The 24,701-nt window shown below is 43.4% G+C and overlaps 1 protein-coding gene across 7 annotated transcripts in view; it reads right to left on the bottom strand.

Annotated features, from left to right (window-relative positions):
- KTN1 (kinectin 1) overlaps window positions 1-24,701 on the bottom strand; it is a 53,756-nt gene that overhangs the window by 15,470 nt on the left and 13,585 nt on the right. For 4 of the 7 annotated variants that reach the window (XM_083864507.1, XM_083864509.1, XM_083864510.1 and 1 more), the window contains exons 7-32: window positions 23,563-23,669; window positions 22,134-22,266; window positions 21,000-21,087; window positions 20,537-20,703; window positions 19,839-19,907; window positions 18,065-18,102; window positions 17,387-17,477; window positions 17,088-17,156; window positions 16,344-16,381; window positions 16,130-16,220; window positions 13,795-13,863; window positions 12,688-12,722; window positions 12,475-12,565; window positions 11,028-11,096; window positions 10,130-10,167; window positions 9,398-9,488; window positions 9,166-9,234; window positions 7,607-7,644; window positions 7,069-7,159; window positions 6,888-6,965; window positions 5,976-6,013; window positions 5,197-5,287; window positions 5,029-5,097; window positions 4,628-4,665; window positions 3,600-3,690; window positions 1,564-1,650 (exon numbers count right to left, since the gene is read on the bottom strand). In XM_083864507.1, the coding sequence (XP_083720633.1) occupies window positions 1,564-1,650; window positions 3,600-3,690; window positions 4,628-4,665; window positions 5,029-5,097; window positions 5,197-5,287; window positions 5,976-6,013; window positions 6,888-6,965; window positions 7,069-7,159; window positions 7,607-7,644; window positions 9,166-9,234; window positions 9,398-9,488; window positions 10,130-10,167; window positions 11,028-11,096; window positions 12,475-12,565; window positions 12,688-12,722; window positions 13,795-13,863; window positions 16,130-16,220; window positions 16,344-16,381; window positions 17,088-17,156; window positions 17,387-17,477; window positions 18,065-18,102; window positions 19,839-19,907; window positions 20,537-20,703; window positions 21,000-21,087; window positions 22,134-22,266; window positions 23,563-23,669 (1,974 nt within the window). The remainder of the gene's footprint in view (window positions 1-1,563; window positions 1,651-3,599; window positions 3,691-4,627; window positions 4,666-5,028; window positions 5,098-5,196; window positions 5,288-5,975; window positions 6,014-6,887; window positions 6,966-7,068; window positions 7,160-7,606; window positions 7,645-9,165; window positions 9,235-9,397; window positions 9,489-10,129; window positions 10,168-11,027; window positions 11,097-12,474; window positions 12,566-12,687; window positions 12,723-13,794; window positions 13,864-16,129; window positions 16,221-16,343; window positions 16,382-17,087; window positions 17,157-17,386; window positions 17,478-18,064; window positions 18,103-19,838; window positions 19,908-20,536; window positions 20,704-20,999; window positions 21,088-22,133; window positions 22,267-23,562; window positions 23,670-24,701) is intronic. The other 3 variants (XM_083864508.1, XM_083864513.1, XM_083864511.1) reach the window with 2 other exon arrangements.

Genomic DNA, 24,701 nt, shown 5'->3' with positions numbered 1-24,701 from the left:
TGTAGAGAAATTACACCACTGTTCACTTGCCCACAACACAAACTGCACTGTGCTGAGTAACTGCACCCACACATCGCACCAGTCCTGCCACTCAAGTTAAGTGAGCTCAAAATCAAAGAGTTTGGTCAATCAGCTACTTTTATTTTTATTTTTATTTTTTTTAATCTGTACTTTAAAAATAATTTTAGGTGCAAAAACAGAGAATTAAAGTCAAAAGGAAACTTTGTGTTAATGCACATTTGAACCAGGCCAAGAAAGTAAGACTTTTAAACATTATTTTTAAATACTTAAGAGGAAGCCACTTACATCCTCTTTTCCCAACCCTGGATGCAATGGGAGATAATTATTAGAGCTGTGTGATAATCTTCAGGCTTTTTTTGTTAGTGCTCTGTAAATATAAATACCCAGAGCCACAGGCACCACAGATCTGTCCTTCCATGTATTCAACATTAAAAGCAGAGCAGCCACAAGACACGAGCTTGCTGTGCTTGTGGCAGATTGGGTTAGTTTAGCCATATAACACTCAGGCTCCCATTTAAACTTGAATGTAGAAAGCCTGAAACACTGCACAGAAGGAGGAGCTTTCAGCTCAAACCCTTCACTGCTGTTTGGGATTGTTTTTCCCTTTGACATCAGTGCTACTGCCTGGCTGCTCTGAGTTCCTCTGCTGCAAGGGATCGGCGGCGTGAGCGGGTTCAGAGACACAAACAGACAGGAGACATTAGGTGGTGAGGCTGTGCTAAGTGCATTAGTTGGCAGCAATTTGGGAGCCACCATCAAGTGGCAAAAGGCTGTTTTTGCTGCAGTTTTCCAGCTGCAAGAGAAAGCAGGCAAGCTTTAGCACACAGCCAGAGCAGGGCCAGCATGGAGCAGAGATCCAGACACACAACCCCAAACCAGAGCTCCTCTGCCCCTGCCTGCCTGGTGCTCTTAGACTCAGCTGGATGCTTTGTTTTGGGTTTTGTTTGGGTTTTTTTTGAGTTCTGCACAGTGGCAATGAACACTGAATTAAGCCCACAGCAAACACAAGCTCCTTTCAGGGCAATTCACATCCTCATATCATTTTAAACATTGGTCCAATAGTCCCTGTCGAACTTCATGTGCCTTCAAGGAGGAAATTCACAGCTGTGGTCACACCATTTTTCTGAGAAGCTCCCAAGTTTTTAAATAATAGTAATTTAGTCCTGGTTCTTCCCAGGTCCAATAGATTTGTTCAAGCACAGCCCAAGCCCAGTAGAAGAAAGCAAGTTGCTCACCAGCACAGCTTTTAATCTGGAGCCTCCCACAAATCAGAAACAATTCACGACAGCTCTAACAATTATGCAAACAGAAATCAAAAGTCAGCATGCCCACAAACTAACCATTCACAAAAAAAAAAACAAAAAACAAAAAAAAACAACCTAAAGACAACAGGAAAAGCAGAGGTGAAAGTATATGAAGGATCACTCAGAAGAGATTATACTTAAACTGCAGTAAAAGTTCAGTGTCTCCATTTCACTTAAAAAACCAGCTGCAGATCTGCTTCTAGCTTAACGCATCATTTCTAGCAGTCAACATTACAACCTTGGCAGTCTTGTTCACTTTGTCCTGCAGCAATTTTTCAGTTGATGCCAATGCTTCCATTGCTTCCCAGTTTTTCTCCCGAAGGTCCTAATCATTTTTAGAAAGAATGATTTCAGTTCAGCCAATACTCAAACTGTTTTCGCTTTCACTTCAGAGAAATATTTTGCATTACATTCCACCATTTGCATTTAAATGCTGGTTACTGCAAGGTGATTTTGCTGGGGACCATGACATACACTAGCAAAAACAAGTGTGATGTTCAAAGAGTCTGAATAAAAAGTAGAGGGGGGGAAAAAAATGCCAATTTCTGCCCAACCTGCCCCTGTGTCCAAAACTGATGCAAGTGTTACTGCAGAGCGTTATCACTACAGCGACCCCACACTTTGACTGCACTTGTAAGAAGAAAGAGGGAAGTTTTCAAAAGTAGTGAGGAACACAGACACCAAACCACAGATTACACAACAGAGCGTTAGGAATGTCGCAGTGCAGAACCCAGCATGGACCCAGGAAACATGGAGGTGTGCACATTGATGCCCCTGATCCTGCAAACAGCCCTCGCTCAGCCCAAACCCTGCTGCTGATTTTGGGAATGCGCAGCTCAGAGTTTGCAGCTCTCCCCACTGCACCCACAGAAAACTGGTTTGGTGCTCACCAGCCCTTCCTGGGAGGCTCTGGGATTTCAGCAGGGCTGAGAACATCCCAGATCCACCTGGGAAGGCCACGGTGCCGTGCTCCTGTGTCTTTCTTGGCGAGGTCATCAAATGTGTATCCACAAGATGTCAACACGACTCAGTGAGAGGCTGAGAGCTCTTCTAAGAGCAGCCTCACAGCTCTTCTCTAGAGGAAGGATGGTGGGGCCTTGCAGCAAGGAGATTACAGTGCTTGAGATTTAGATTTAATTTTTTTCCAACCCTCAGAGCAAATCTCCTTTAGCAAAGGGCTGTTTTGGAAAGGTTGCATTTTAAATTCATCAAAAGCCTAGCAAGCACCTACACTAATTTTACTTTGCCACTTCTATTTGCCCACAATCCTAAGAGCTGTTCACAGGATATAAACACAACATTGGATAAAACTGAGAAAAAGCTGGGACCTGCAGGTCTGGTCTGCCTTTAGCAGCAGCCAGACTTCTGTCTGCAGCACAAAGGGCATTGAGACCTTGTGAATCTGCAGGAAACAAACCTTCTGTTCTACCTTTCCATCTCATCTATCTTCTGAGACTACTCAGCCTCTTCCTTTCTACTTTATTTCAGCTCTTAAGCAGCACTCCTTGCTCAAAAGTTCTCAATATTTTCCTTGTGCATTTTCCTTAGATTGTCTGACTATTAAGAAATAAAGCTTATTGCCTGGTATTCATTGAATTTTACAGGGTATCAAGGAGAGAGAGGTGAGATAAACACCCTGTACTTTAACTTTCTTCCATATAATTTAAAAGGTGCATTACCCTGCACAGGTAATGCATTACAAGGAAGTAACTCCACGGCTCTGTGATGGAAGATACAATCTTTAATTCCATCTACAAACAACACAGACTGCACCATCAGCAGCTGTTGTGAGGCTCAGTGCTTCACTTCCTCTGGAAGATCAGGATTAGTCATTCTTAGGAATGGGAAGAGCCAGATCTGAGCACCATGAAGGTAATCCCTGCCCCTATGTCCACACACAAGGACCAGAACTCTGTTAGAGCACAGGACCTTTCCTCCTCCCAGCCTCCCTCCCCTAGGCAAAGGACATGTTTCTGAACAGGGTTAAACCAGGTTTGAATCCAATTCCAAGAACTTGCTGTGGGATGTGTCCCCTAACAAGTCTCTCTCCTCTCATTCAATCAGGAAATTGTCCAGGAGTTGACACAACTCTGAGCAGTGAAGTTGGGTGTGCTGAGTCACTCCCTGGAGGAAAGGAGTGCCCAGGGACACAGTACAGCAGACAGCTGTCAGAAATGCTCTCTGCAAAATGCCCCAGGCCTCAGGGAGTGCTGGGAACACAGCTTTGGTTGTTTTGGGGGCTTTTCTGGGGTGGTGGGGGAAGAATTTCCTTACGTTGTTCTTTTTCCTCTGCTGCTCAAAAGCATTTCTCTGAGAGGCGAGCTCGCTCTGGAGACTGGCAATCTCCTTCTCCTTGCCTGCAACCCTGAATGAACAAAGGGAACCACAATCAAGTCAGGAGACATTGAAGGAATTTCCACTGAAGCACTGACACCCTTTCCCACACACTAAGTTGCCTTCTCCTTCCAGCACCACGCTCTCTCTGAAAAGCTGTTTTCACTGACTTGGCAGCATTGCCTGCTTCCCACTGCTCCCTGAGCCACTCTGCCTGAGCAAAGCCATTGTAAAGCTGTTGTTTGCCTACTACAGGCATCTGCACACATTTAACAAGGCCATGGGAAGGCAACACATTAGCTGAGGGTAGAGTCAGCCAGCCCACGCCAGTACAACAGCACAGAACAGGCACTGCCTGCTGGAGGAGAGCAGTTCCCTTTCACACACCTAATCCACAATTTGTAAGTCATTTCACTTGAAAGACAAATAATTCAGCCAGCCAAAAATGTATGACAGTGGCAATTTACTTTGCACAATATAGCATTAGCTTCCACATAGTTATTTAATGTGCTTCAGCCTCACATTATAACACACTTTTACCCGATATTTTCCCTGGAAGAGATTTCCAGATGATTTTATTATAGGAACAACCTTCTGCTAAGCTGAAGTTCCAAAAAAAAAAAAAAAAAGCCTGTCACTTTTGCTTGAAACACCAACATTTACATTTTCAGCCATACAGCTGAGCTGGCGTGCATTCAAAATAACATCAATCCAGGCTTGCTTCTCTGGTGGGCAAAACATATTGCCAGCACTGTCTGTCTGCAGGAGATTACACCTGAGGATTAGCAGTGTGAGCAGAATCTCCCATGCTCAACTTTTATTAGGCAGTAATTTAATTTTTTTTTTTTTCTTTACTGGCCACTTCACATACTCTGATATTGTACATTTGGCATTTATTTCTAAACTTCCTGAGCAATAAAGTGAACTCAATCAATTCTCTAATGCATTCAACTCCTGGCAGTACTCACACTTGCAGAAGCTCCTCGCTTTGGACAGCCAGAGATGCCTACAAGAGATCAGAGATGTGTTAGGAGCAGAGCAGCAGCAAAGACCAGGATCTGCCTTGTTAACCAGGCACTGCTGCAACAGCAAAAAGCTGCACTCTGGGCCTTGGAGGGAATCTTGTGCAGCCTCCACTGGCCAGGAACACAGCAGGCAGAAGAAAGAGCACAAGGCTGCAAATCCACATGATAAAAGAAAGTAGGAACAGATATGCAACAGCCAGAAAAGCTGGCTCAGTGCAACCCAACCCCAAAGGTGCCCCTGGATTTCCATGGGCAGTACAACTCCTGGTTTTCCATGTCATCTCTCCAAACTACCACCACCCACTTTTGACTTCACTCAGTAACACTGAAATTGGAAGCTGTACCTGTTTGCAGTTCTCCTGCTTTAATTCCTGTATTTGAGCTTTGAAAGATTCATTTTCTTTTTGTACATCCTGTTGAGAGAAAAAAGGCAAAATATATTAATGTATAAATAGAAATATACACTCAATATACACACTCCTCAACACAAGGTGTTTCTATCAAAACTTTACCTGTAACTGTTTTACTTGGTTTGCAATTTCTCTCTCTTTTTCTTCCACCATAGCTTTCAACTTCTTCAGTTGTTCTTCTTCCCCTTTCAACCTGCAGAGATGGTTTAGAAATTAGGGAGAAAGGGTTAAAGTAAGGAAAAAAAAAAAAGTTAAAGAATTTATGCTAAAAAGGGACAGACACTCAAACTGGGCCAGTTTGTGCAGCAGAAATTAAATACATTTTTATGTTGAGGCTGCCTCAGGTGCCACACACCAGCTGTACCAGAGCTCTGCTGGGAGAGCAGCACGTCACAGGAGCTGCTTGGAAGACAGAGACCTTTCTGGCAGCCTCACACAACCTTCCTCTGACTTGGAGCAGCCAGACAAAGCAGAGTCAAAACAGAGGAAAAGCCTGGCAGCATTTCTCCATCAAACAGGAGCTGGAGAATTGGCTATTGCAGCTCAGCCTGAAAATGGCACAAACCGGATCTGTTCGCTGCTGCTACCGACTGAGCCACAGGCACTGCAACCCTTCAACATGCTGAATAGAAGGAGAAATGAGCACTAGACACAAGAAGCAGCAGCAGTTCCACTGGTTAATAGAGCCCTGGGTGCACATTCCCAGTGTGGGAGCAGCACAGCTCAGGGCAGGGACGCCAGGCACGGCAGCAGCCGCCGGCACCAACAGCTTATTTTAGCAAAGCCCATGAAATTCCTGCCACCAAATCAAACATTCCAAGTGAAGATAAACTCAATGCATATTCCCAGCAGGCACTTGAAGTGCTACTCTGCATACTCACAGGTTCTCCACGTTCTGGACTTGGGATGCAGCAGGTACCTGAAAAAGTAATTCCCGGTCTCATTTTGATGGCACAGTTAATTTTTCAAATGAACAGCAGCTCTTTGCACGAGAAGGGGCAACACACAGCTTGCAAGACACTTGCCAAAGAAATACCAGGAATTTTGCATCAGGCATTGCTCCAAGAATAGCTAAACACATAATGGATTTCAGAAACAGAGCTTACACCAAGCTTCACACCAGCCAAATTGCTCTCCCATTCCATCTTTCCCCTGGGATAAATGCCTGTGTCTAGACAGCCACCCAAAAGAAAAGTTCAGCTCAGTCTCTTCCTTTTACCATCAACAAAAATCCAAACTGAGCCAGAATACCACCTGATTGGAAAAATTCTTCCATTAAGTTACACCTGGCTTCAAGGTTGTCCAGTTGTCTGCTCTCAAGTCCAGTGCAGGAAATCAAAAGCCAAAATATTCCAGCCCCATGGAAAGGCAGGAAGGAATCACAGCACAGCCTGATCACTTCAGGAGATTCTGCTATGCTCAGTTACAGCCAAAGTTCCTGGATGATCCTGCATCCTGCAGAGATGCAGCTTCAGCCTGGCAAAGAGGTGGCTGGGACACAACTGGGACTGTCTGTGAGCTCCAAGGCTTTCAGACCACCAAAGCTCCTCTTTATGCACAGTATCACCCCAGTTAAAACCTCCCAGAACTTGCTGTCCATGTCAAACCTGTTTTGGATGAACACAGCTGAACTAGTGGGCTCTCTGCATTATAAAATCAGCTTAGTCAAGTAGGATTTAAAACATCTCTAAGTTGAAGTCAATGCAAATCCTCTGTGTGAGGTAGAGGAGAAAAAACAGCTTCCTGTTCAAGCAAGCAGCACTCCCAAAGCACATCCACTCTGCAGGCTGTACCTGTTGGAGTTGTTGCAGGTTCTGTTGTTCCAGCTCCTGAACTTTACTGGTTAATTGTGCAATTGTATCCTTCTGACCCTTTGGATAGATAAAAAGCAAGGTTAGAAGTGTGAATTTACTTTTCCCAGTCAGAAATGCTGCAACAGAAGTTGCTTCCCTTCAGAATATTAAAGCAGCTCACCTGCAGACATTCTCCTTTCTTAACAATCTCTTTCTCCTTCTCTTCCAGTAAGGCCTCCATGGTTTTCACCTGTTTTTCCTTTCCCTTCAACCTGTGCCATTGAACACAGACACACAGCATAAACCTCCTGCTCTTTCATCCAGCTGAAAATAAAACATCCCATGCTTTGCAGCACCTAACAAAAGCAGCACCTGTGATCAAAGGCACAATTCACCTACTAAAAATCCATGTGTGAACACTTCCACTTCAGCCTGGGTTAGCAGGAGATGCCCTTGATCAATGGCACTGCTCGTTAGGTGAAAGCCAACTCTGTGCTGACACACTGCAGGGGTTTCACAAATGTGTGCTCTCCTCATCCAAAAATACTCCCTTGCCCCTCCCCAGCTGGAGATATGAGGGACTGACTGATCATTTCCCCACCCCTACAGCTCAGGTATTACCAAAGTGGGTTTTCCACTATGCCTTGCCTACATCCCTCCCTCCTGACTTGGATTTAAGGGGTGCCCAGGGCAGATCAGACATGAACAACTGCACTTACAGAGTCTGAAGTTCTTTGACTTGTGATGTTATTGTCACCTAAAGAAAACAATCAGCACTTCAGTTCAATGCACATGGAAAAGGCACATAAATGCTAAAAATTACTCTATGAAGAAACACAGGGAAAAGCTATCAGACATTATCAAAATAGGCACTGTTTATTGCAGGAAGCATAAATGCACTTCTTTTAAACTACAAGGCACCAAGTGCCTCCAACTATTGACATTCCCCACATTTAAATTGTGACTTCCAGAGCAGCAAAGGAAACAGTGCAAATGGGAAGAACAAGCAGGCCCACAGGAGACACAGAGGAAGAAGCAGAGAGTGGCTGTGACTATCATCTCACTGGCAACTGCAGCTCCAACCACAGAGATCATCCCTGGCCACTGAGACCTTTGCATAAGGAAGAGCTTTGGGTGCTCTTAAAAGTCAGCATTCCCTTAAATTCCCATTCTAAGGCTTGAATATGCACTGAAGACATAAGAATGAGTGGGAATGTTACTTTTGAATGCTGTGTAAAAGCCTGACAGTGGTTATCTGTCAGCCCTCAACCACAACATGACAGGAGTTTCAGACATTCCCAAAAATTTCTGTTCTGCTTGCAGGAGACCAAAAGGTGCACAGATACATCACCTTCAGAGCAAGCATCCCTCACAGAGAAATAGCAAACCCAAACTGGTTTTTTTGGTTTTTTTTTTTCCTGGACTCTGACAGTTCCAGGGAAGGAAATACACACAAATAACTCCCTCAGCTCCTGGAAATTTGCTTTGGAGGAAAAGCCCAAGACGGAAACACATCCTGTGAAGCTTTGCCTAAAAAGGACAAAACTCTTAACACTGAGAAGGGGGTGACACGTTGGAATGTAGCTAAAAGGGACTGGAAAGAGTGCAGACCAAAAACACAACCCACACAAACAAGCAAACTTCCTGACAGCACGATGGATTAAGCTGCCTGCAGAATGGGCTCCCTAAGGAAACGTGGGCTTCCCTTGCTTTGGATGCCAGACAGCAATCATGCCAAAAAAGCCCATACTCCTCCATCCCTGCATTCCTGATAGCTAAAGGAAAACTCACTGTGCCAACACTGAACTCTTTTTGGGCACTGGGAAAAAAAAACTCTTGGGTTTACCTGGAAACCAGATACTATCTGAGCCTTAGTACTGCTCCAGCAACACAGAAAGGCCAACAACAGGAGCAGTAACTCCAGCACTTGAAATTTCCAAGTTGCCAGCCCCCCAAGGATGTCCCAGGGTTTCATATTTACTGCAGGGACAGCATGCCCAGGCAGAACTAATGTTGCAATGCATTAAGCTAGAGCAATTCTTGCCCAATTTCACACTAACAGTCCAAAAAGCTCAGGCTTCCAGAGGTGTGTGAAGGACAGCACCAGTTATCCTACATTTCTATGGCTTTATAGCCAAGAACAGTGTAGCTCCAGCATCAAAAAAAGTTCCTTGCCCAATGACATTCACCAGTGAAAAAGAACACACCAGAACAGAAATGAGTGAGCAGCACATCCAAGGCAAGGCTGGTTCACACTGCTGGCACTAAAGTATTTTACCTGTTTCTCCATCTCAAGCTGGGAATTTCCTACTTCTTCTTTCAGAGCCTCTATTTCCTGTGTCAAAGCCTTTTCAATGACAAAACAAGACAAGGGTTGGACAATGGAAACACAAAAAAAGGCCACAAAAAATGGATGCTACAAATTGATCACAGTAGAATGCCAGGCAGTAACAAACAAATGTGGTCGTGGCATCGACACAGAAAGGAAGGCAGGGATTGCACAGAGATACCTGAACAGTCTTCTCCTTGCTTGCTACTTTGAGGATTTCAGCTTGTAGCAGTTCTTCCACTGATTTTATTTTTCCATCTTTCTCGTGGATCCTTAAAAAAGGGCAGAGAAACAACATCAGCTGGCTGGAAAAAAAATGTGCTACTTGAGCAAACACACAAAATTTGGTTCTGCTATCACATCACATCCCATCACCAGCCTCAGGGATCCACACTGGGACCAGGCAGGAGGAACAAACTTTGAAGAATAAGACTGGGACTAGTGCAGAACCAGTTGGCTTTATATAACCAGTAGTTCACATGCTAAATCAATACCATCACAGTCAAAAAAATGTAAATTAACATATCAAGAGTGCCCAGAATGACATAGAGTTAAAATCAGCCTTCACTGGACATGCCAGCAAAGTATTTATCAACTTAAAAACACACACACAGGGGACAATCCCACTCTTTTTAAAGTGCCTACTGAACAAAAATGATTATCTGACAAATCAGAGCAATTCCTCACCTAGTCAAAGGCAGGTTTATGAAATTAACTGCTTAGCAGAGAAGCAACTGGATTTTCAGCAGGTATTGATCTGGCATGACATGTTTCAAAAATGAAAATGCTTCCTGCCACACACACACTTCACCCAGTTAAAAGCCAATCATTTCAGGGAAGCAATACACTTGTAGTCGTGGAATAAAGACAGAGAGAATTAACAAACAGAAATTAAATCTGTGCAGGAACTTACACTTTCTGCAGTTCCTCCACCAGTGATTGGAAGGAAACCTGTTAAAAACAGAGCTTCATCTTAGGAAAAACAGAACAGAGCAAAACAACCTGTGAATGTTGAGGAGTGAGGATAGAGCTGGAGCTCTCTGGCACCGGATAAACTGTGTAGCAGCCTAATGATTTTATTTATCTGGCTGCTCCTGAGAAAATTAGCTGTCAGTCTCTAGTTCCTGGCAAACCAATAACACTAAGCTTGCTGCAAGTTCCAGGAAAACAAAAACAAACCCAAACCATCTTTGCCAGGAGAGGGTGAGGTTCAGGACCAGCAATTCATCAGCTAACCTTTAATGCTGACACTACTGCACATCTCTTCAGGGTCACTGTGCCTTCTCTCTTCCATAAATGATTTTCTAGGAACTAATTGCCCTCCTGACGTGTCCAAGCAGAGCTGGATGTCAAGGAAAGGCACTTCCTGATCAGCACATCAGAAGTGACAACACTGTGACAGTGTCACTGATCACACACAAGGAGAAGGGGGAGAAGTGACACCTGCAGAGTGTGGATTGACACTGGGAAGCTCCAACACACTCATGATGAAGCTGAGGCAGTACAAGCTGCTGCTCCAGGCTTTTGGAAAAGGAGATCCACATCCCTTTTTCAGAGCAGGGCAAACTCAAACCAACCCCCACAGCCAGCACTGACTGCATCCTGTACATCTGCCCTGCTTCTGACACCTCTGCAAAGGAAATATTTGACAGAAGCATCAGCTCCCAGACCAACGCTGAAAGCAAACAGGCTGCTTTGCCAACAGGCTTCAAAGGCACCTCCACCTTCTTTCCCTTGACTTTTGCAACCACAGCAAGATTCTTTTCAGATTTAGTTTAGGTGTAATAAAAGTTTTAGATGAAAAGTAGTACCTGCTCCGACTGCTGAATTTGCAGGCTTTGAAGTTCTTTTCTCAGAGATGAATTTTCTGTTCTCAGGGCCTTTGAAAGCAGAGACACAGATAATGAAAGACTCATTTGTTGGGGGGGGAAAGTGTTAAGCTTGACAGAAAAGTAATTTCTTTTAGAATAAGTGAAAGACTTTGAAAGTCTGAAAGAGACCCCCCTCTGCAGCTGTTGGAGCCAAAGTATTCAACAGAGTAATTATTCACTGTGGATAACTTGGAGTGGACACCAATTTATAGGGAATTAGAGCCCAGCTATAGAGCAAGGTGGGAGTGCTGTAACTGAGCAGAGAGGTCAGAAAAACAAATGTAACCAATCATGTCACAGCCCATCTTTTGGGCAGCCCATTTATTTGTATGTATTTACATAATACTAGGATTTTCCCAGTGACAGGCTTCTCACAACTTTGAGAATACAAATAAAAATTATTTGTAAGGCAACATGGGCTTTAACAGTCTAGATCCTACTCTGGAGTCAATAATAGCATCCAAAATATACAAGAATTCAAAGATGCCTTTGTACAGAAAGACACTACAAGAATAAAAAAAATCATATAAACATCACTGTCACCATTATTAAAAAATGTAAAATATTATTACAAACAAATAACTTGCTAAACACCACCATCCCTGGAGGGATTTAAAAGCCATTTGGATGTGGCACTTGGGGATGTGGTTCAGTGATGGGCTTGGCAGTGCTGGGGAATGGATGGGCTCAATCTCAGGGGGCTTTTCAGCCTGAAGGAGCCTGTGATGTGCTCATAGCTTTGGTTGCTCAGTAACCTCAGGGTTTAGAACCCATCCCCAGCACAGGGGTGTCAGCAATACCTCTGGAATTTAGGCACCTAAGAAAGGGAACATTGTCTTGGCTAGGCCCAAGTGGACACAGCTTTCCAGCAAGAGTCACCCCAAAACAGACAGGGATTTCTGTACAGGCTCTCCAGGCTTCTCATCACTACCTTCTTTATAAATAAACAGGAAGGAAATAACTTTATCACCATCCCAGAAATGTCACTAGTTTATAATCCACTTAACCCTTCAGATTATCAACTAAGCAAAAAAAAAAAAAACACCACCCCAGGAGTTTTGTAATACCAAGTTTTTACAAACCACCCTTTCCTAAAGGGAAACGTTGGAGATTAAACCAAATGTAAAGCTCTAGAAATATATTCCCATTATTCCAAAGGTCATCCTAGCAAAATTTGCCTTAGATTAAGGCAGAGAGAAGCACTTACTGTACCCCACTGATCCTCATGTTCAGTCTATCTTACAGAAAAGGTTTTAACCTCATCTCCACAAGGTGCTCTTCCCATTCAGAAAGAATTCAGACTGAACTATGAGCACTCCAGCATTCATTTTGCACAAGAGCACCTAATCTTTATTTCCCCATCAAAAGATAACAGGAGAGATTTTACCTTCAGCTCTTCCTCTTTAGTGGCCACCTGGATGAGTCCTGCCTCCAGCAGCTCTTCAACAGTCTTGATTTTATCATCCCTCTCCCTCATGCTGAAAAAGCAAGAGTGAAAATTAAGAAAAAATGGAGTTTGAAGGCAGTTCAGCTATCAACAGTAACCTTACTGCCACCAAAATCTTTATTTTAGCCTCTGATTCAAAACAAAGTTTCTTACCTTTTTTCCATCTGCTCTATCAAGTCTTTGTTTGTCTATGAAGAAAAAAAAATAGGGCCACCATTAATTGGATCAATAATGGTTTGGGATTTAAAAAACAAATAATTGGAAAGCACCAACTTAATCAGAATCTTGGTAACAACACTAATGCAGAAAGGAAAACGAAGCAGGGGAAGAGAGTCCTCATAACATTTGTGTCTAAAATTGATGTTGGATAGAAGTCAATCTTTCAGGGAAGAAACAGGTCCAGCCCAAAGGCTTTGATGGTTTTACACTGATGAACCTGCAGCCAGCTCAGTACCTGAAGAATCTGCCTTTTTTAAGTTCTTATCAGAACCACAAGCTCCACCTGAGGCTCCCTCAGCAGAACATTGATGATTTCTCAACACCGGTATATTATGAGAGAGAGACCAGATGGGAAACATTAACCAGCTTCCAAGAAAAATCACCTGCAGTGTTTCAGACAGGAGGACACCAGATCAGCCAGAGCCAGGGCAGCAATGGCTGCAAATCTGGTTCTTCACCTGAGGAAAAGGAGCAGCTCCAGACAGAGAGCTCCTCACTAGCAGGAGTGCAGGGAAAGTTTCCTGTCCTGCCAGTCTTTTCCCAGTGGGAAGTTCTCATTCCACAATGGTGCCAAGTCAGGGATGTTCACACAGGCTCTCCCAGAGAACATCCCAAAGGAGATGGAGCTGAACAACACAACAGCTTTGAACCTGCAGCATCCTGTGAGCACCAGTTGGGCTGCAGCAGGTGAGCCACAGGCAAAAAATACAGAACAGGAGGCAAAAGACACCACAATGTAAAGAGTTTTCTATTTCCAAGGGTCAGAGTGGTTGCAGAAATAAATTCTTGCTTGTGTTAAGCTATGTGAGTCTTCAGGAGTGGAAAAAAAAAAAAATCTAGATTTCACTCGGACACTCTTGACCAGGTCTGCAAGACAGTCACAACTGCCTTACTTGACCCTCCATGGAAGAGAAAATACCTAAAAAAAGCATCAGGTTTTGACATCAACCAGCTCAGCCTACAGCCAGGTTAAGGAAAAATACTGAAGAAATTAAAAGCACAGAAGGTATTTGATATAAGCTCAGCAAACACTGGCTGTACCTGCTCAGACAGGAGAGTCTGCAGCTTCTGAACTTCAGCCTGCAGAGTTGTGTTTTGATCCTTCAGAACCTGGAAGAAAATTGAGGCATTTTATCAGTACAGAACCGCAGAGCCTAAATACAGCTTTTCCATAATGGCAAAGAGGCAATTAAATAGCACAGAAGTCATTACAGAGGGTTCTTTGGAAGCTACAGGACTACAAAGAGTCCTTTCCATCTCTGTCTTGCTTTTCTGTATTAAGGACAAAAGCATTGTCCTTATGTTCCCATGAGAAATTCAGCTGTTACCATCTTTATTACCTGGCAGAGAATCAGACAGTACCAAATGTGAGCAGCTCAGAGAAAAAAAACCTCATTTTCCTCCTGAAGCAGCATCAGCATCGTGTCAAGGTTTGATAACTGCCTCTTACAAAACACTCATCTGGCCAAGCAAATGGTCCAAGATCCCCTTTTTGAGTTCCCTTCAGCTGTCTCAATGCACAGCAAGGAATTGGCAGTCCAGCAGCAGAGAGGTTTGCACAATTCCCACACTTGGTCCCACTAAAGGCTGGGAAGAGGTGGGTGGGGAGGACAAACAGACTTTGCCTCTCCTCCATACAATGGTCACAGTAGCCCTTAATAGACAGTATTTTAAAATTCCTCCTCTGTTACCGCTTTTTGTCTTTTACAAGACTTTTACAAAAGTGAAAAGCAGCACACCTGCTCTGTGTTCCAGCCCCAAAGCCTGACAGGGAAAACACAAGCAGGAAGAGAAAGAACAGTGAGGATCAGATGCATTGCTCTGTTTTGAACCTGGCTTTTCCCTCTTTCATGTGCCTGGGAAAAAAAAGCAGCAGTTCCTTAGGTGGAAGCATTTAGAGCAGCACTGGTCTGGTTTCTGTTTGGGATCAAAGAGAGGAGAGCAGTGCACATAATCTTCATGCTGAGAGCACACCGTGGATTTCTGCACCATCACGATGATGATGATCTGCATTCAGTTCTCTATTCACTTCCCCAGAGCTGCTGGAACTGCCTGCAGGTGATTTTTGCCATTACTTAGCACTGAATTGATGACAGCACATTATCATTCACAACACTTGTAAGGCCTTTTTCATGGGTAACAGTTACTACAGAAACCACCACACTAAAAGGATGCTCATGTTCCTTCTCACATTCATTTTCACCTCACCTACTATTTTATAATGTTTCACCACACTGAAAGCCCTGACAGTGTCACTGAATTGAGACTTGCCCATTTTCCCAGCCTGCCACCTCTTCCCACTCCTCTTTCTACATTGTTTATGCACCTCTCACCCAACACAAACTTCACTCAAGATTCAGCCAACAGCTTTATTCCAAAAATTAACTCAAATTGTACTTTGTTTCCTACTTCATTAATTGAACAAACTTCTTCCCTCTTCTCCTCTGACAGCTCAGAGGAACTACAGAGTCCTGGCAAGGGACTCTCATCAAAACCTCTTTGAAAGTGTCACTCTAATACAAGAATCAAGTTTACTACCTGCTTCAAAGAGCTCCAAGAGACTCCAGAGGCTTCTCCTACAAAAGCATCCTGCCTCTGCCACTGCCCACTCGCTCTGTTCCTCACCAGCAAACTCACCAAGTTGACAGTGGGAGGTTCAGAGGGACTGACCTCACACCACAAACATCAGAGGAGCAGCAGCACCCACCACAGGCTTTAAAGGAGTTAAAGGGATGGAGTCAGCACCTCTCTTGGGAAGCAGGGCTCGTTCTAACAGTCCAAGTTCAGAAGAAAAAGGCCAAGGTGGCAGAGGGCAAGGAGGAATTAAGCTGCTCTCTCTGCACACACCACCCAGAAACAAGCAGCAGCTTTGCTGTGCAGACCCCAGATGGCAGAACAAAAGCTTCAGCAGTTTAGCTGCAGCCTTCTGAGAAAATATGGAAAAGAGAAGAGTTAAAATAAGCATTTTTACATCTGCCTGACACAAAACAGAGGCTTGGTATGATAATCCAGGCAACAAAGGCTCCAAAAAACAGCACCAAGGCCTTGAAAGGCACATTTGCAGGTGGAATGCAGGGAAATCACAAGAGTTTTTACTCTTACAACCTCTCCTTGCAGAATTCAAAGCCCTGTCTCTCTCTCTCCACAACTGCAGACACTGCACTTAACTTGTGTTATCCCACCTCTCACTGTGCTGCACAGTCTGCTGCTACTCCTGTGACATCCCACATTGCTCCTACCTTACAGACACAGTACTGTAATTTTCCTTAGCACCCAAAGATCAGTTTTATTTCACTGTTCTACAGCTGCTCCACAACCTCTGGAGACTGGAAAACTTACTGAAAACAAACACAAAACCACGCGTTCTGTATCTTACCTTGAATTCTTCTTTTGTGTTTGAAATCTGAGTGAGTTCTTCTCGAAGCTGATCTTCAAGACTTCTTATTTTGTCATCTTTTATGTGAATGCTGAGACAAAGCAGAACAGAAGTTAAACACATTTCCCCCTCTCCAAGTCTTACAAAAAGCATCATTGAAAAGAACATAAAAAAGACTGATAAACATTGTTTATCAAATCCCAGAGCTATTTACCTTTTCTGCATCCTTTCCAGCTCATGTGCAGCAGCAGCCTGGATATAAAGAGGATTAACACAGACTTAGGACACATCACATGGTTCAATCAACCTTTCATTCCGCAATATTAAAAAGCTAGGACAAGTCATTTGGCCTCCCAGCACATGACTGAAATCAAGAGTGAAAGGGGCAAGCTTGTCTTTGTGCACTTTTACAACACCAATCTACAAACATGCAATTATACAAAGGCAAGACCATCTCCAAGAGATTCATCTGACAACTGGGATTATCTCTAATTAAACACTTAATTTCCACTGCTGTAATGAACAGGCTACATAAGCAGCAACACAGGGACAGCATTTTGTCAGGCTCTAGAAATATCTCTGTGGTGAGGCAGGGGGAGTTGTGGGTTTTGGGGTTTTTTTTGGGGGGGATGTTTATGAATCTTGTATGCAAATGCCATGGCTGCATATTCACAGAGAGCTGTGAAGTGTCCTGCAACTCTGAGTGCCTGAAAATCTAAACCAACCGAGAAAAATGCTGCAGTAACTTGGATAGCCAAGCACAAGACTTTGCTGGTGAAGGAGGGGGAAGAATTAGGCCTCACTCCAGCTCTAAGAAGTTCAGGGAATCAGATATTAGCCCAATCCGGAAGCCTCACACCATTAATGTGCTTAAGCAGAGCTTGCTTAAAGCCAACAGATCTGCATTTGCATTTATGGCAGGATAGGTACTGGGAAGGGAGGAAAATCAAAACTTTACCTGTTCATTTGTCAGAGCCTGTAACTTCTGTACTTCTGATTTCAGGGAGAGGTTCATATTCTGTAAGACCTGAAGGAAGGAAAAAAAGAAATGTATTTGCAGTTCGTACACAGATAGTCTTTCACTCTCCAGGGTGAAATTTCAGGTGATTTTTTCAAGGAAAATATTCAAGTTCTCTTATCAACAGCTTCCCCAGCATCTAGCATTGGTCTTGCCTAGAGAGCGGACCTGTAGCTGAAAAAGCTGTTACCAGACACAAAGACTGGGTCAGCTGGCATTTGCACAGGCTTTTATTATACCTTGAGCTCTTCCTCCTTGCTGGTTAAGTTGGCACGTTCATTGCCTAATGAGTCTTCCATCTGCTTTATCTGTTTGTCCTTCTCTGCAATCCTGCACAAGGGGGAAACAGTGACAGATCAGCACAGAAGATGTGGATGGAAGAGGTGCAGGAATCATCAGGCCAAACCCAATAAACACCCTTGGCCCTTTAGTCCAGCTCCTACTCCAAATCCTGCTGACTGCACACTTTGGGTCCAAAAGCTTTTCCATTTTAAATGCTGTCTGCTTGCCAAAAATTTTATGAGACATTCCCTAGCTCTGAAACACAACTGCCAGCCCATCTCCCAGAGGGAGAAACCTCCTGGCACAGCCCCACAGCCCAGATAACAACAACTCTCACGGTCACGCACATTCCTGCACTGACCCTGCACACGGGGAGGGATAAACAACAGAGGAGGTGCTGCTTTCCCTGCAGCTCAGAGCCACAGCAGACCCCAAACCTGAGGCCAGACACGGAAGGGAAATCCGTAGGAAGAGGTTTCCCAGCTCCCAAGTTGATGTCATGGGAAGTTAAAAGCACAGACAGCGACTTTTCCTTCATCAGTCCCTCCCAAATGCTCTGCACATAACTGGAGGGAAGGTGGCAGGCACTGAAAGGCAGCAACACCTCCCAAATCCCAGAGGAAATGGATGCTCACACTTTGTGAAGTTCTTCTGCCAGGACTGAAGCTGAGGTCTGCAGGAGGAAAATAAATAAATAAATAAATAAAAACAAATAACTGGAAGTAAAGCAAGTCAAAGACTTCTTATCTCTACTGAGCCAGGAATAGCATTTGTCTGGTTATTTTAACTGGCACAGGATGCTTCCAACTATTTCCTGGCTAAGGAACATTGAAGGAATACCAGCACATAGCAATGTCCCTTCCCTTCTTGTCTGATGCAACATGAAGGGAAAAAAGACCCCTCTTATTTGCCCTTCACTAGATTCAAAACAAGCCATGGGCCTCACCAGCACATCCTTCCCAGGAACTAAGCGCTTTATGGGACATCCTGCCATAAAATCAGCAAGTGACATTTTTTTCCTCTGGAGAAAGTCTGTCCCTGGGCTGTCACACACAACAGGGCAAGAGAGACCCACCACACGGGTTTTGAGGATCTCAAGGAACCTCTACAGACTGTGACGGAACTTCCACGTTCACAATTCCAGTCCCTCTTAATAACTAAAAGGGTTTCATCACCCCTGACACCCAGAGCAGGACACAGCCCCAACTCACTTCTCCAATGTGTTGTTTTCACACCCACTGGCCATGGTGGAAAAACATCCCTGAATTTTCATGGCCAGTTGAGGCTACACACGGAAAGCACACACCTCCTCCAGCATCCTCCTCTCTGTGTAACTCAGAGCTAAAAAGTAACATTTCCCTGTGTGACTCAGAGCTAAAATGTAAAATTCCCCTAGGAATTTATTACCTGAAGCCCTTAAAGGGATGAGGGGAGCAGGCCATAAAGATGCTGTGAATCTAGAGTGGCTCTTCCCTCACTACTCTCCCCACCCAATAGGTTAAAAGCACTTCAAGCAAAGCCAGACTTTCAGCCTGATGTGGAATTTAATCAAATTCCATCAGGCACATCTGTGATTAAAAAAAGGCAGCACCCAACTGCATAGGAACAGCCCCCACTTGTGCCCCCAAAGCCTTTCTGAGCTGATTTCTGTGACCTTCCTCTACATGGAGGCAACTCCAGTGATCCTGAGGCTTTACACAGTGTTTACAACAGAAATAGCATCTCAAACAAACCAATCAAACCAAAATTTTAAAGATTAAAATAACTGAGAAAGGCATTGGGCAGGTTTGGTGGGGTTTTGGTGTGATTTCTTCGGTTTTTTAATGGGGTTTTTTGGGTTTGGTTTTTTTTTTTTTGGTTGGTTTTTTTTGGTTGTTGTTGTTGTTTTTTGTTTTGTTTTTGGGTTTTTTTTTGTTGTTGTTGTTTTTGGGTTTTTTTTTTTTTTGCCTTTTTTTTTTTTTTTTTTTTTTTTTTTTTTTTTTGCTTTTTTGTTTGTTTGCGGCTTTTTTTTGCTTCTGCACAGAAATCAGCACTAAAATGAACAGAGACCTTGACACAGGAGCTACCACAAGGGAAAAAGCACAATCAGGTGGTGCACAGGAGGACTACAGAAAGACCAAAAGACAGAATTGTAGACATGCAAAGCTACAGGAAAAATAAACATTGAATAAGGTACTATAACCTTTAGTTATAAATGAAAGCCACTATGGGAGGAAATAAGTGGATTTCCCCCCCCAAAAAAAAGAAGCTTAAAGTTTTAAAACAGTTGAAGGAACATTAGAAAAGAGGATGCTAACAAGTCTCTGCTTTCAGTATTACATCTCATACCCAGCTACAAAACAGTCTTACTTTTAATGAAAAAGTTCACAAGTCATGACTACAAAAAGAAAGTCTGAGAACATGCTGTACCTGGGCTGCCATTTGTGAATGAAACTTCTGAAGCTGAGCATTCAAAGCATCATTCTGCTCTATCAGCTCCTTGTAAGAGAGTACAGAAAGAAAAGCAGGCTGAGATCTGCAGCTACTCGACTTTTGCTAGGATTAGCTTTTAGCCATGATTATGTTAGTAAGAACAGTTCAGCATTTACATGTCAGACACTTTACAAAAGATGCTGGTTTGGTTTTGGTTTTTTCTCCCCACTACAACCAACCAGTTGGGAGTGAAAGCACCAGAACCTTTCTGTATCAAGGAAAAATATTCCCTGCTCCACCATAATCCACTTGGTTTCCCTGAAGTCCTCAAGAGTTCTGTCCATGCTGCTGCCTCTCACCCCCTGATGCCAGGAGCAGGGAGATCACACAAACATCAAAGGCTCCTGGCTGCTCTCCCAGGGTGTTCCCCACACCATGGATCCTTTCACAGCTTGGGAAATGGGGTCAGCACCTTTTCCTGACTTGCCCCAAGTGCTTCTCAAGGTGTGAGGTGGCCCTACATCTCCTCAAAGCACCACACACAAGGTCTCACTTCATAAGCAAGGTTTTTTTCATCCTTTATTCAGTGGGAAAGCTTTACTAAAGCAGCATTTCAGGGATAATTCTGTGTTTCCACAGACACAAAGTGAAAGGAAGAACCCCAAACCCTTAAAAAACCACTTGAGCAGTACTACCTGCACCTGCATTTGCATGGAGTCCTCCTCAGTAGCTCTTTTTTGCTCAGCATCCAATAACTGCAGCATCCTCTGCTCCAGCTGCTGTTTTGACACCATTGTATCAGTAAGTTTACTGTGCAAGCTCTGGATTTCATTGTCTTTGGCCACAAGCTTATTCTGCACATCTGCAGCAGAAATGTCAGGATTTTAATTCAGAAGTCAATAATTAACTTTGGGGGAAAATAATTTTCACTGTAAAAAGGGAGGTGGATTTGGAGCCTCACTCCAACAAGGTTCAGCTCCCCCATCAGATTCAGATTACCTGGGATCCCAAAACACTTTCCCCAGGGGTGCTGAAGCAGGGCTGACTTCACCTGAGCTTTATTTAGGACACTTACTCAATAATTCCCCTTTTTTTTTTACAGATGGGAACAGCCAGTTCACTGCACTAAGCATTATTTGGGAATTCTGTGGTACGTGCCTTGTAGTGCTGCTTCGTGTTCTGCTGTTCTTTTCCTGAGATAAGCCTGGATTTCTTCCCATCTTCTCTCTGCTTCCTGCTGCTGGACCTTCACATTGAAGAAAGAGTTGATGAAAAGAAGTCTAACCTTTAATTTATTTTTGAAGCATTCAGAGTGCATCTCCTCAGTGCTATTCCCAAAACATATGGCAATGAAGTGAAATTGTTTCTTGTTTCCATTAGGGCACATCAGAGAGACAGAGTGCTCTGTAATCCTCCTCCTAGACTAGTTTAGCCTATTAATTTGAAAGGCAAATTGTGAACAGGATTTCATTACAGGCTCTTAACAGAATGGCTTCTGTAATATTAAAATGTAGCATCTTTGCCCTGATAGTTCAGAATTAACACCAGAAGCCAGACCAGCCAAGCATCACATAAATCTGCATTCAGTAATTAAAACATCTCAACTCTAGATACCAATTCTCCACCTGCCAGGGCAAAAGGCAGGGAGAACTTGTGGTATGTAAGATTTAATTGCAAATATTAAAGAAATTATGAGCTCTGGATTGACATTCTCACCTGAAAACACTTTTTCTTTAAAAAAAAAAAAAAAAAAGCAGAAGATTTTCTTTTAAAGAAACAGAAAGAGATTCATCCAGAATCAAGGAAAAAAACAATTTCTCATCTTAAAAAAAAAAAAAAAAAAAAAAGCAAAATACTTTCTTCCAAAGAAACGGGAAGAGATTCATCCAGCAGCTTGTCCACTTACATTTTAACTCTTCAAAAAGTGTATTTGTTTTAAAAATTAGGCACACATTTCAGCAAAAACATGTAGCTCCAAATAAAAACCACACAAACGGTGCCATCTGGATGAATGGCTCTGAAGTATTCCAACTCCTGTTGGAATTGTACTCTCACAGAAAGCAAAATAAAAAGCTTAACTGGTTATGTTGAAGAGATATTTACCTGGAAGGTAAGTTTCACTTCACAGGGAGGTCTGTAATCACTCAAAAGCCAGTGCACTGAATAAAAACATTAAACAAACCCCAAGGCTGGCTGAGCCCATCTGAAACGAGCAATTCCCACACGCCTCACGTCCCGGCTCAGATAAAACCCTGAGCACAACCTGACAGGCAGAGAAAAAACCCCAGGCACCTTCAGCTGAGCCACTGCCTGCTCTGCATTCTTCTTCTGGAGCTCCTCTTGCTGCAGTTTGCTGCTCTTCTCCCCCAGCTCGTTCATCAGCCTCGCGTAGTCCTGGCGCAGCTTGTTCAGCTCGGCCGACTGCCTGGAAATAAACATTCCCACAGGGTTTGCTACTCAAATGTCAACATCAAGTCCTGTATTTGCAACCAAAGGGTTGTACAAGGTGGGTTTGGGGTGTTTTCACCCCCTTCTAAAGGTGTTTTGTCCTAGGAAAGGGATGAGGGTCAGGTATTCCTGGCCTCAGCAGCAAAAGCATCACTCCTGGTCATCAGCAGGAGTCAGTAGCTACAGGGCAGGGTCAGGAACAAAAGGTCAGCAATAAGTCACAAGCATCAGCTCCTTGAAGAGGTCTGCAAGATATGCCTGGCAAGATTTGGGCAGGCTGATGTAAACTAAAGAGGCACAGCATAAGGAAAGGTCTTGAACTGGAATTTGCATTCTTTTCCTCTTGCCATACAGGATTATTGATCCCAGGACTGCTCCTCCTGGACTACTCACTGCACACATTTCTTCAGAACACTTGTTGCCTCCTGGCCTTGGCCTGACTATTGACTTATGGAGGTATCTGATGCACTCTCTCAGCTGGGAGAGAAGATGGTTTCGTTCAGCCCAAGGGGAGAATTTTAAGAGGTTCCCCTTTGTGCCTAAGCAAGTAAAAAGCATTTCATTTTTATCTCAAGGTTGATTGAATTAAAGCCCTTTTCAGGTTAAGTATCTGAAAGATAATGATGCTTCATTTAAATTAAAAAGACACCTAAAACGAGGATTTCCACACCCTTCTCTGAGCACTTGAGATTCAGTAACAAATATCTGAGAGAGGATATTGTGTCAGTTTTGTCTCCTACACACCTTAACCAGGGTGCTCAGCTTTTACCTGCACAAGGCACAAAATCCTCCCTGCCAGCTCACGAGCAGCCCAAGTCATAACTCACAAAAGACAATTTTTGTTTCTCCAAACATTTGCACCACCAGCAGATAAATTCAAGCAGCATCAGTAACTGCAGGCTATTGATATTTTAAGTTTAGTTTTCCCAAGAGGCCACAACCAGCATCTCTCCCAAAGCCCCAGGGGAAGAATTCACAGCCTGCCAAAAAACACCAGAGGTGCCTGAGCACTGCTGCACTTCTTTCTCTTAAAGCCTCAGCACCACAGCCTAAAAGCTCAGGCTTCAAGTTGAAAAAAAAAAGGTAATTATTTGTTCTGAAAGCCCTGGCTCAATGCAAACACCACCAGCTACCTGTCCAGCCCAAAATAGCTGCATTCCCAGCTTAACCACTGATTCAGAGACAGAACTTGGAAACAAAAGAAGCAGAAGCCAGAAAAACTCTTCAGGGGAGGCTCAAAAACACACAGAGCTCCAAATAGCTGCCAACATACTTGCTCTCCATTTGATTGGTGGAAGTGCTGACAGCATCTCTCAGGATACCATTTTCCTGCTTCAGGTGGCTTATTTCTGCCTCCATCTGCTCACGGAGCTGCTGGAACTGATGGGGAAAAAAAGATCAATTCTGTAAAAAATTAAGCTAAGGAGCAACAAAAACAAACCAAAAAAAAGCTTGTAGAAGTAGGTAAGGTATCACAATAGTTTCAGTAAATAAAACTAAGTGGATTTTTTTTAAAGAGGGGGAACTTTGTTCCCTCCTCACACACCAATTCTTAAATTAAACTGTGCTGCTGAGATCTTCGTGCTCAAGTCAAAGCACAGGTTTCCTTTTATATCAGTGCACCAACCTTATCAAGGCGACCTTTTTTATTATTTGTATTTAAATGTAAATTTAAATAACAAAAATTATTATTTAATGTAAATGTTATTGTAAATGTAATGTAAATGTTATTCAGAATACCAATTGCTCAGCTACATAACCCGAGATATCTATCAATAACTGGCTACCAATATATTACTTTTCCAAAGGGAAATAAAACAAATGTGCTGTGAATTATCATCAGATAATCTTTGTTTGCTGTTCCTTTCCACAAACCAGGAAAAGCAACAAATAACTAACAATACACAGATTGTAGCAGGCAAACTGCAAAAGGCTAGTCCTCATCCTGATTTTCAGCAAGGTTCCAAACTGAGGCAATAAGAAGCCCTAATAACAATTCAGAATAGTGTGAACAACATCAAAAGACAGGATTCAAAGAGGAAAAAATGGACTCTGCATATGCAAACACAGCAGAGCTGGTCCTGGAGCCCAAAAGTCTGCTCTGAAAATCCTCAAGCACACACAACACTCTTCCTTTATCAGTGCCAGTTTGCAGATATGGCTGACACCATTCCAAAACCCAGCTTCATCAAGTGGCTGATTCATCAGTGAGCATTTCTTACACTGGAAAATCCAAATAAATGTTTGTGTAACAACCTCAGCAGCAGGGAGCAGTCCCCTGTAGGGCAGTCATCTCCAGTTCTGCCCCAACAAACACAACAAGCTGGGCCTTGGACATTTATTGGGAGGTTCTTTTCCTCACCTGTTTTGTTTTCTAACGCCAACAAGATCCCAAGAGAAGCAAACCCCATC

This window comes from Zosterops lateralis (assembly GCF_965231275.1).
Source record: "Zosterops lateralis genome assembly, chromosome: 6".
NCBI lineage: Eukaryota > Metazoa > Chordata > Aves > Passeriformes > Zosteropidae > Zosterops > Zosterops lateralis.
The sequence above is the reverse complement of the archived record's forward strand: the minus strand, read 5'-3'. Positions and strand labels throughout refer to the sequence as shown.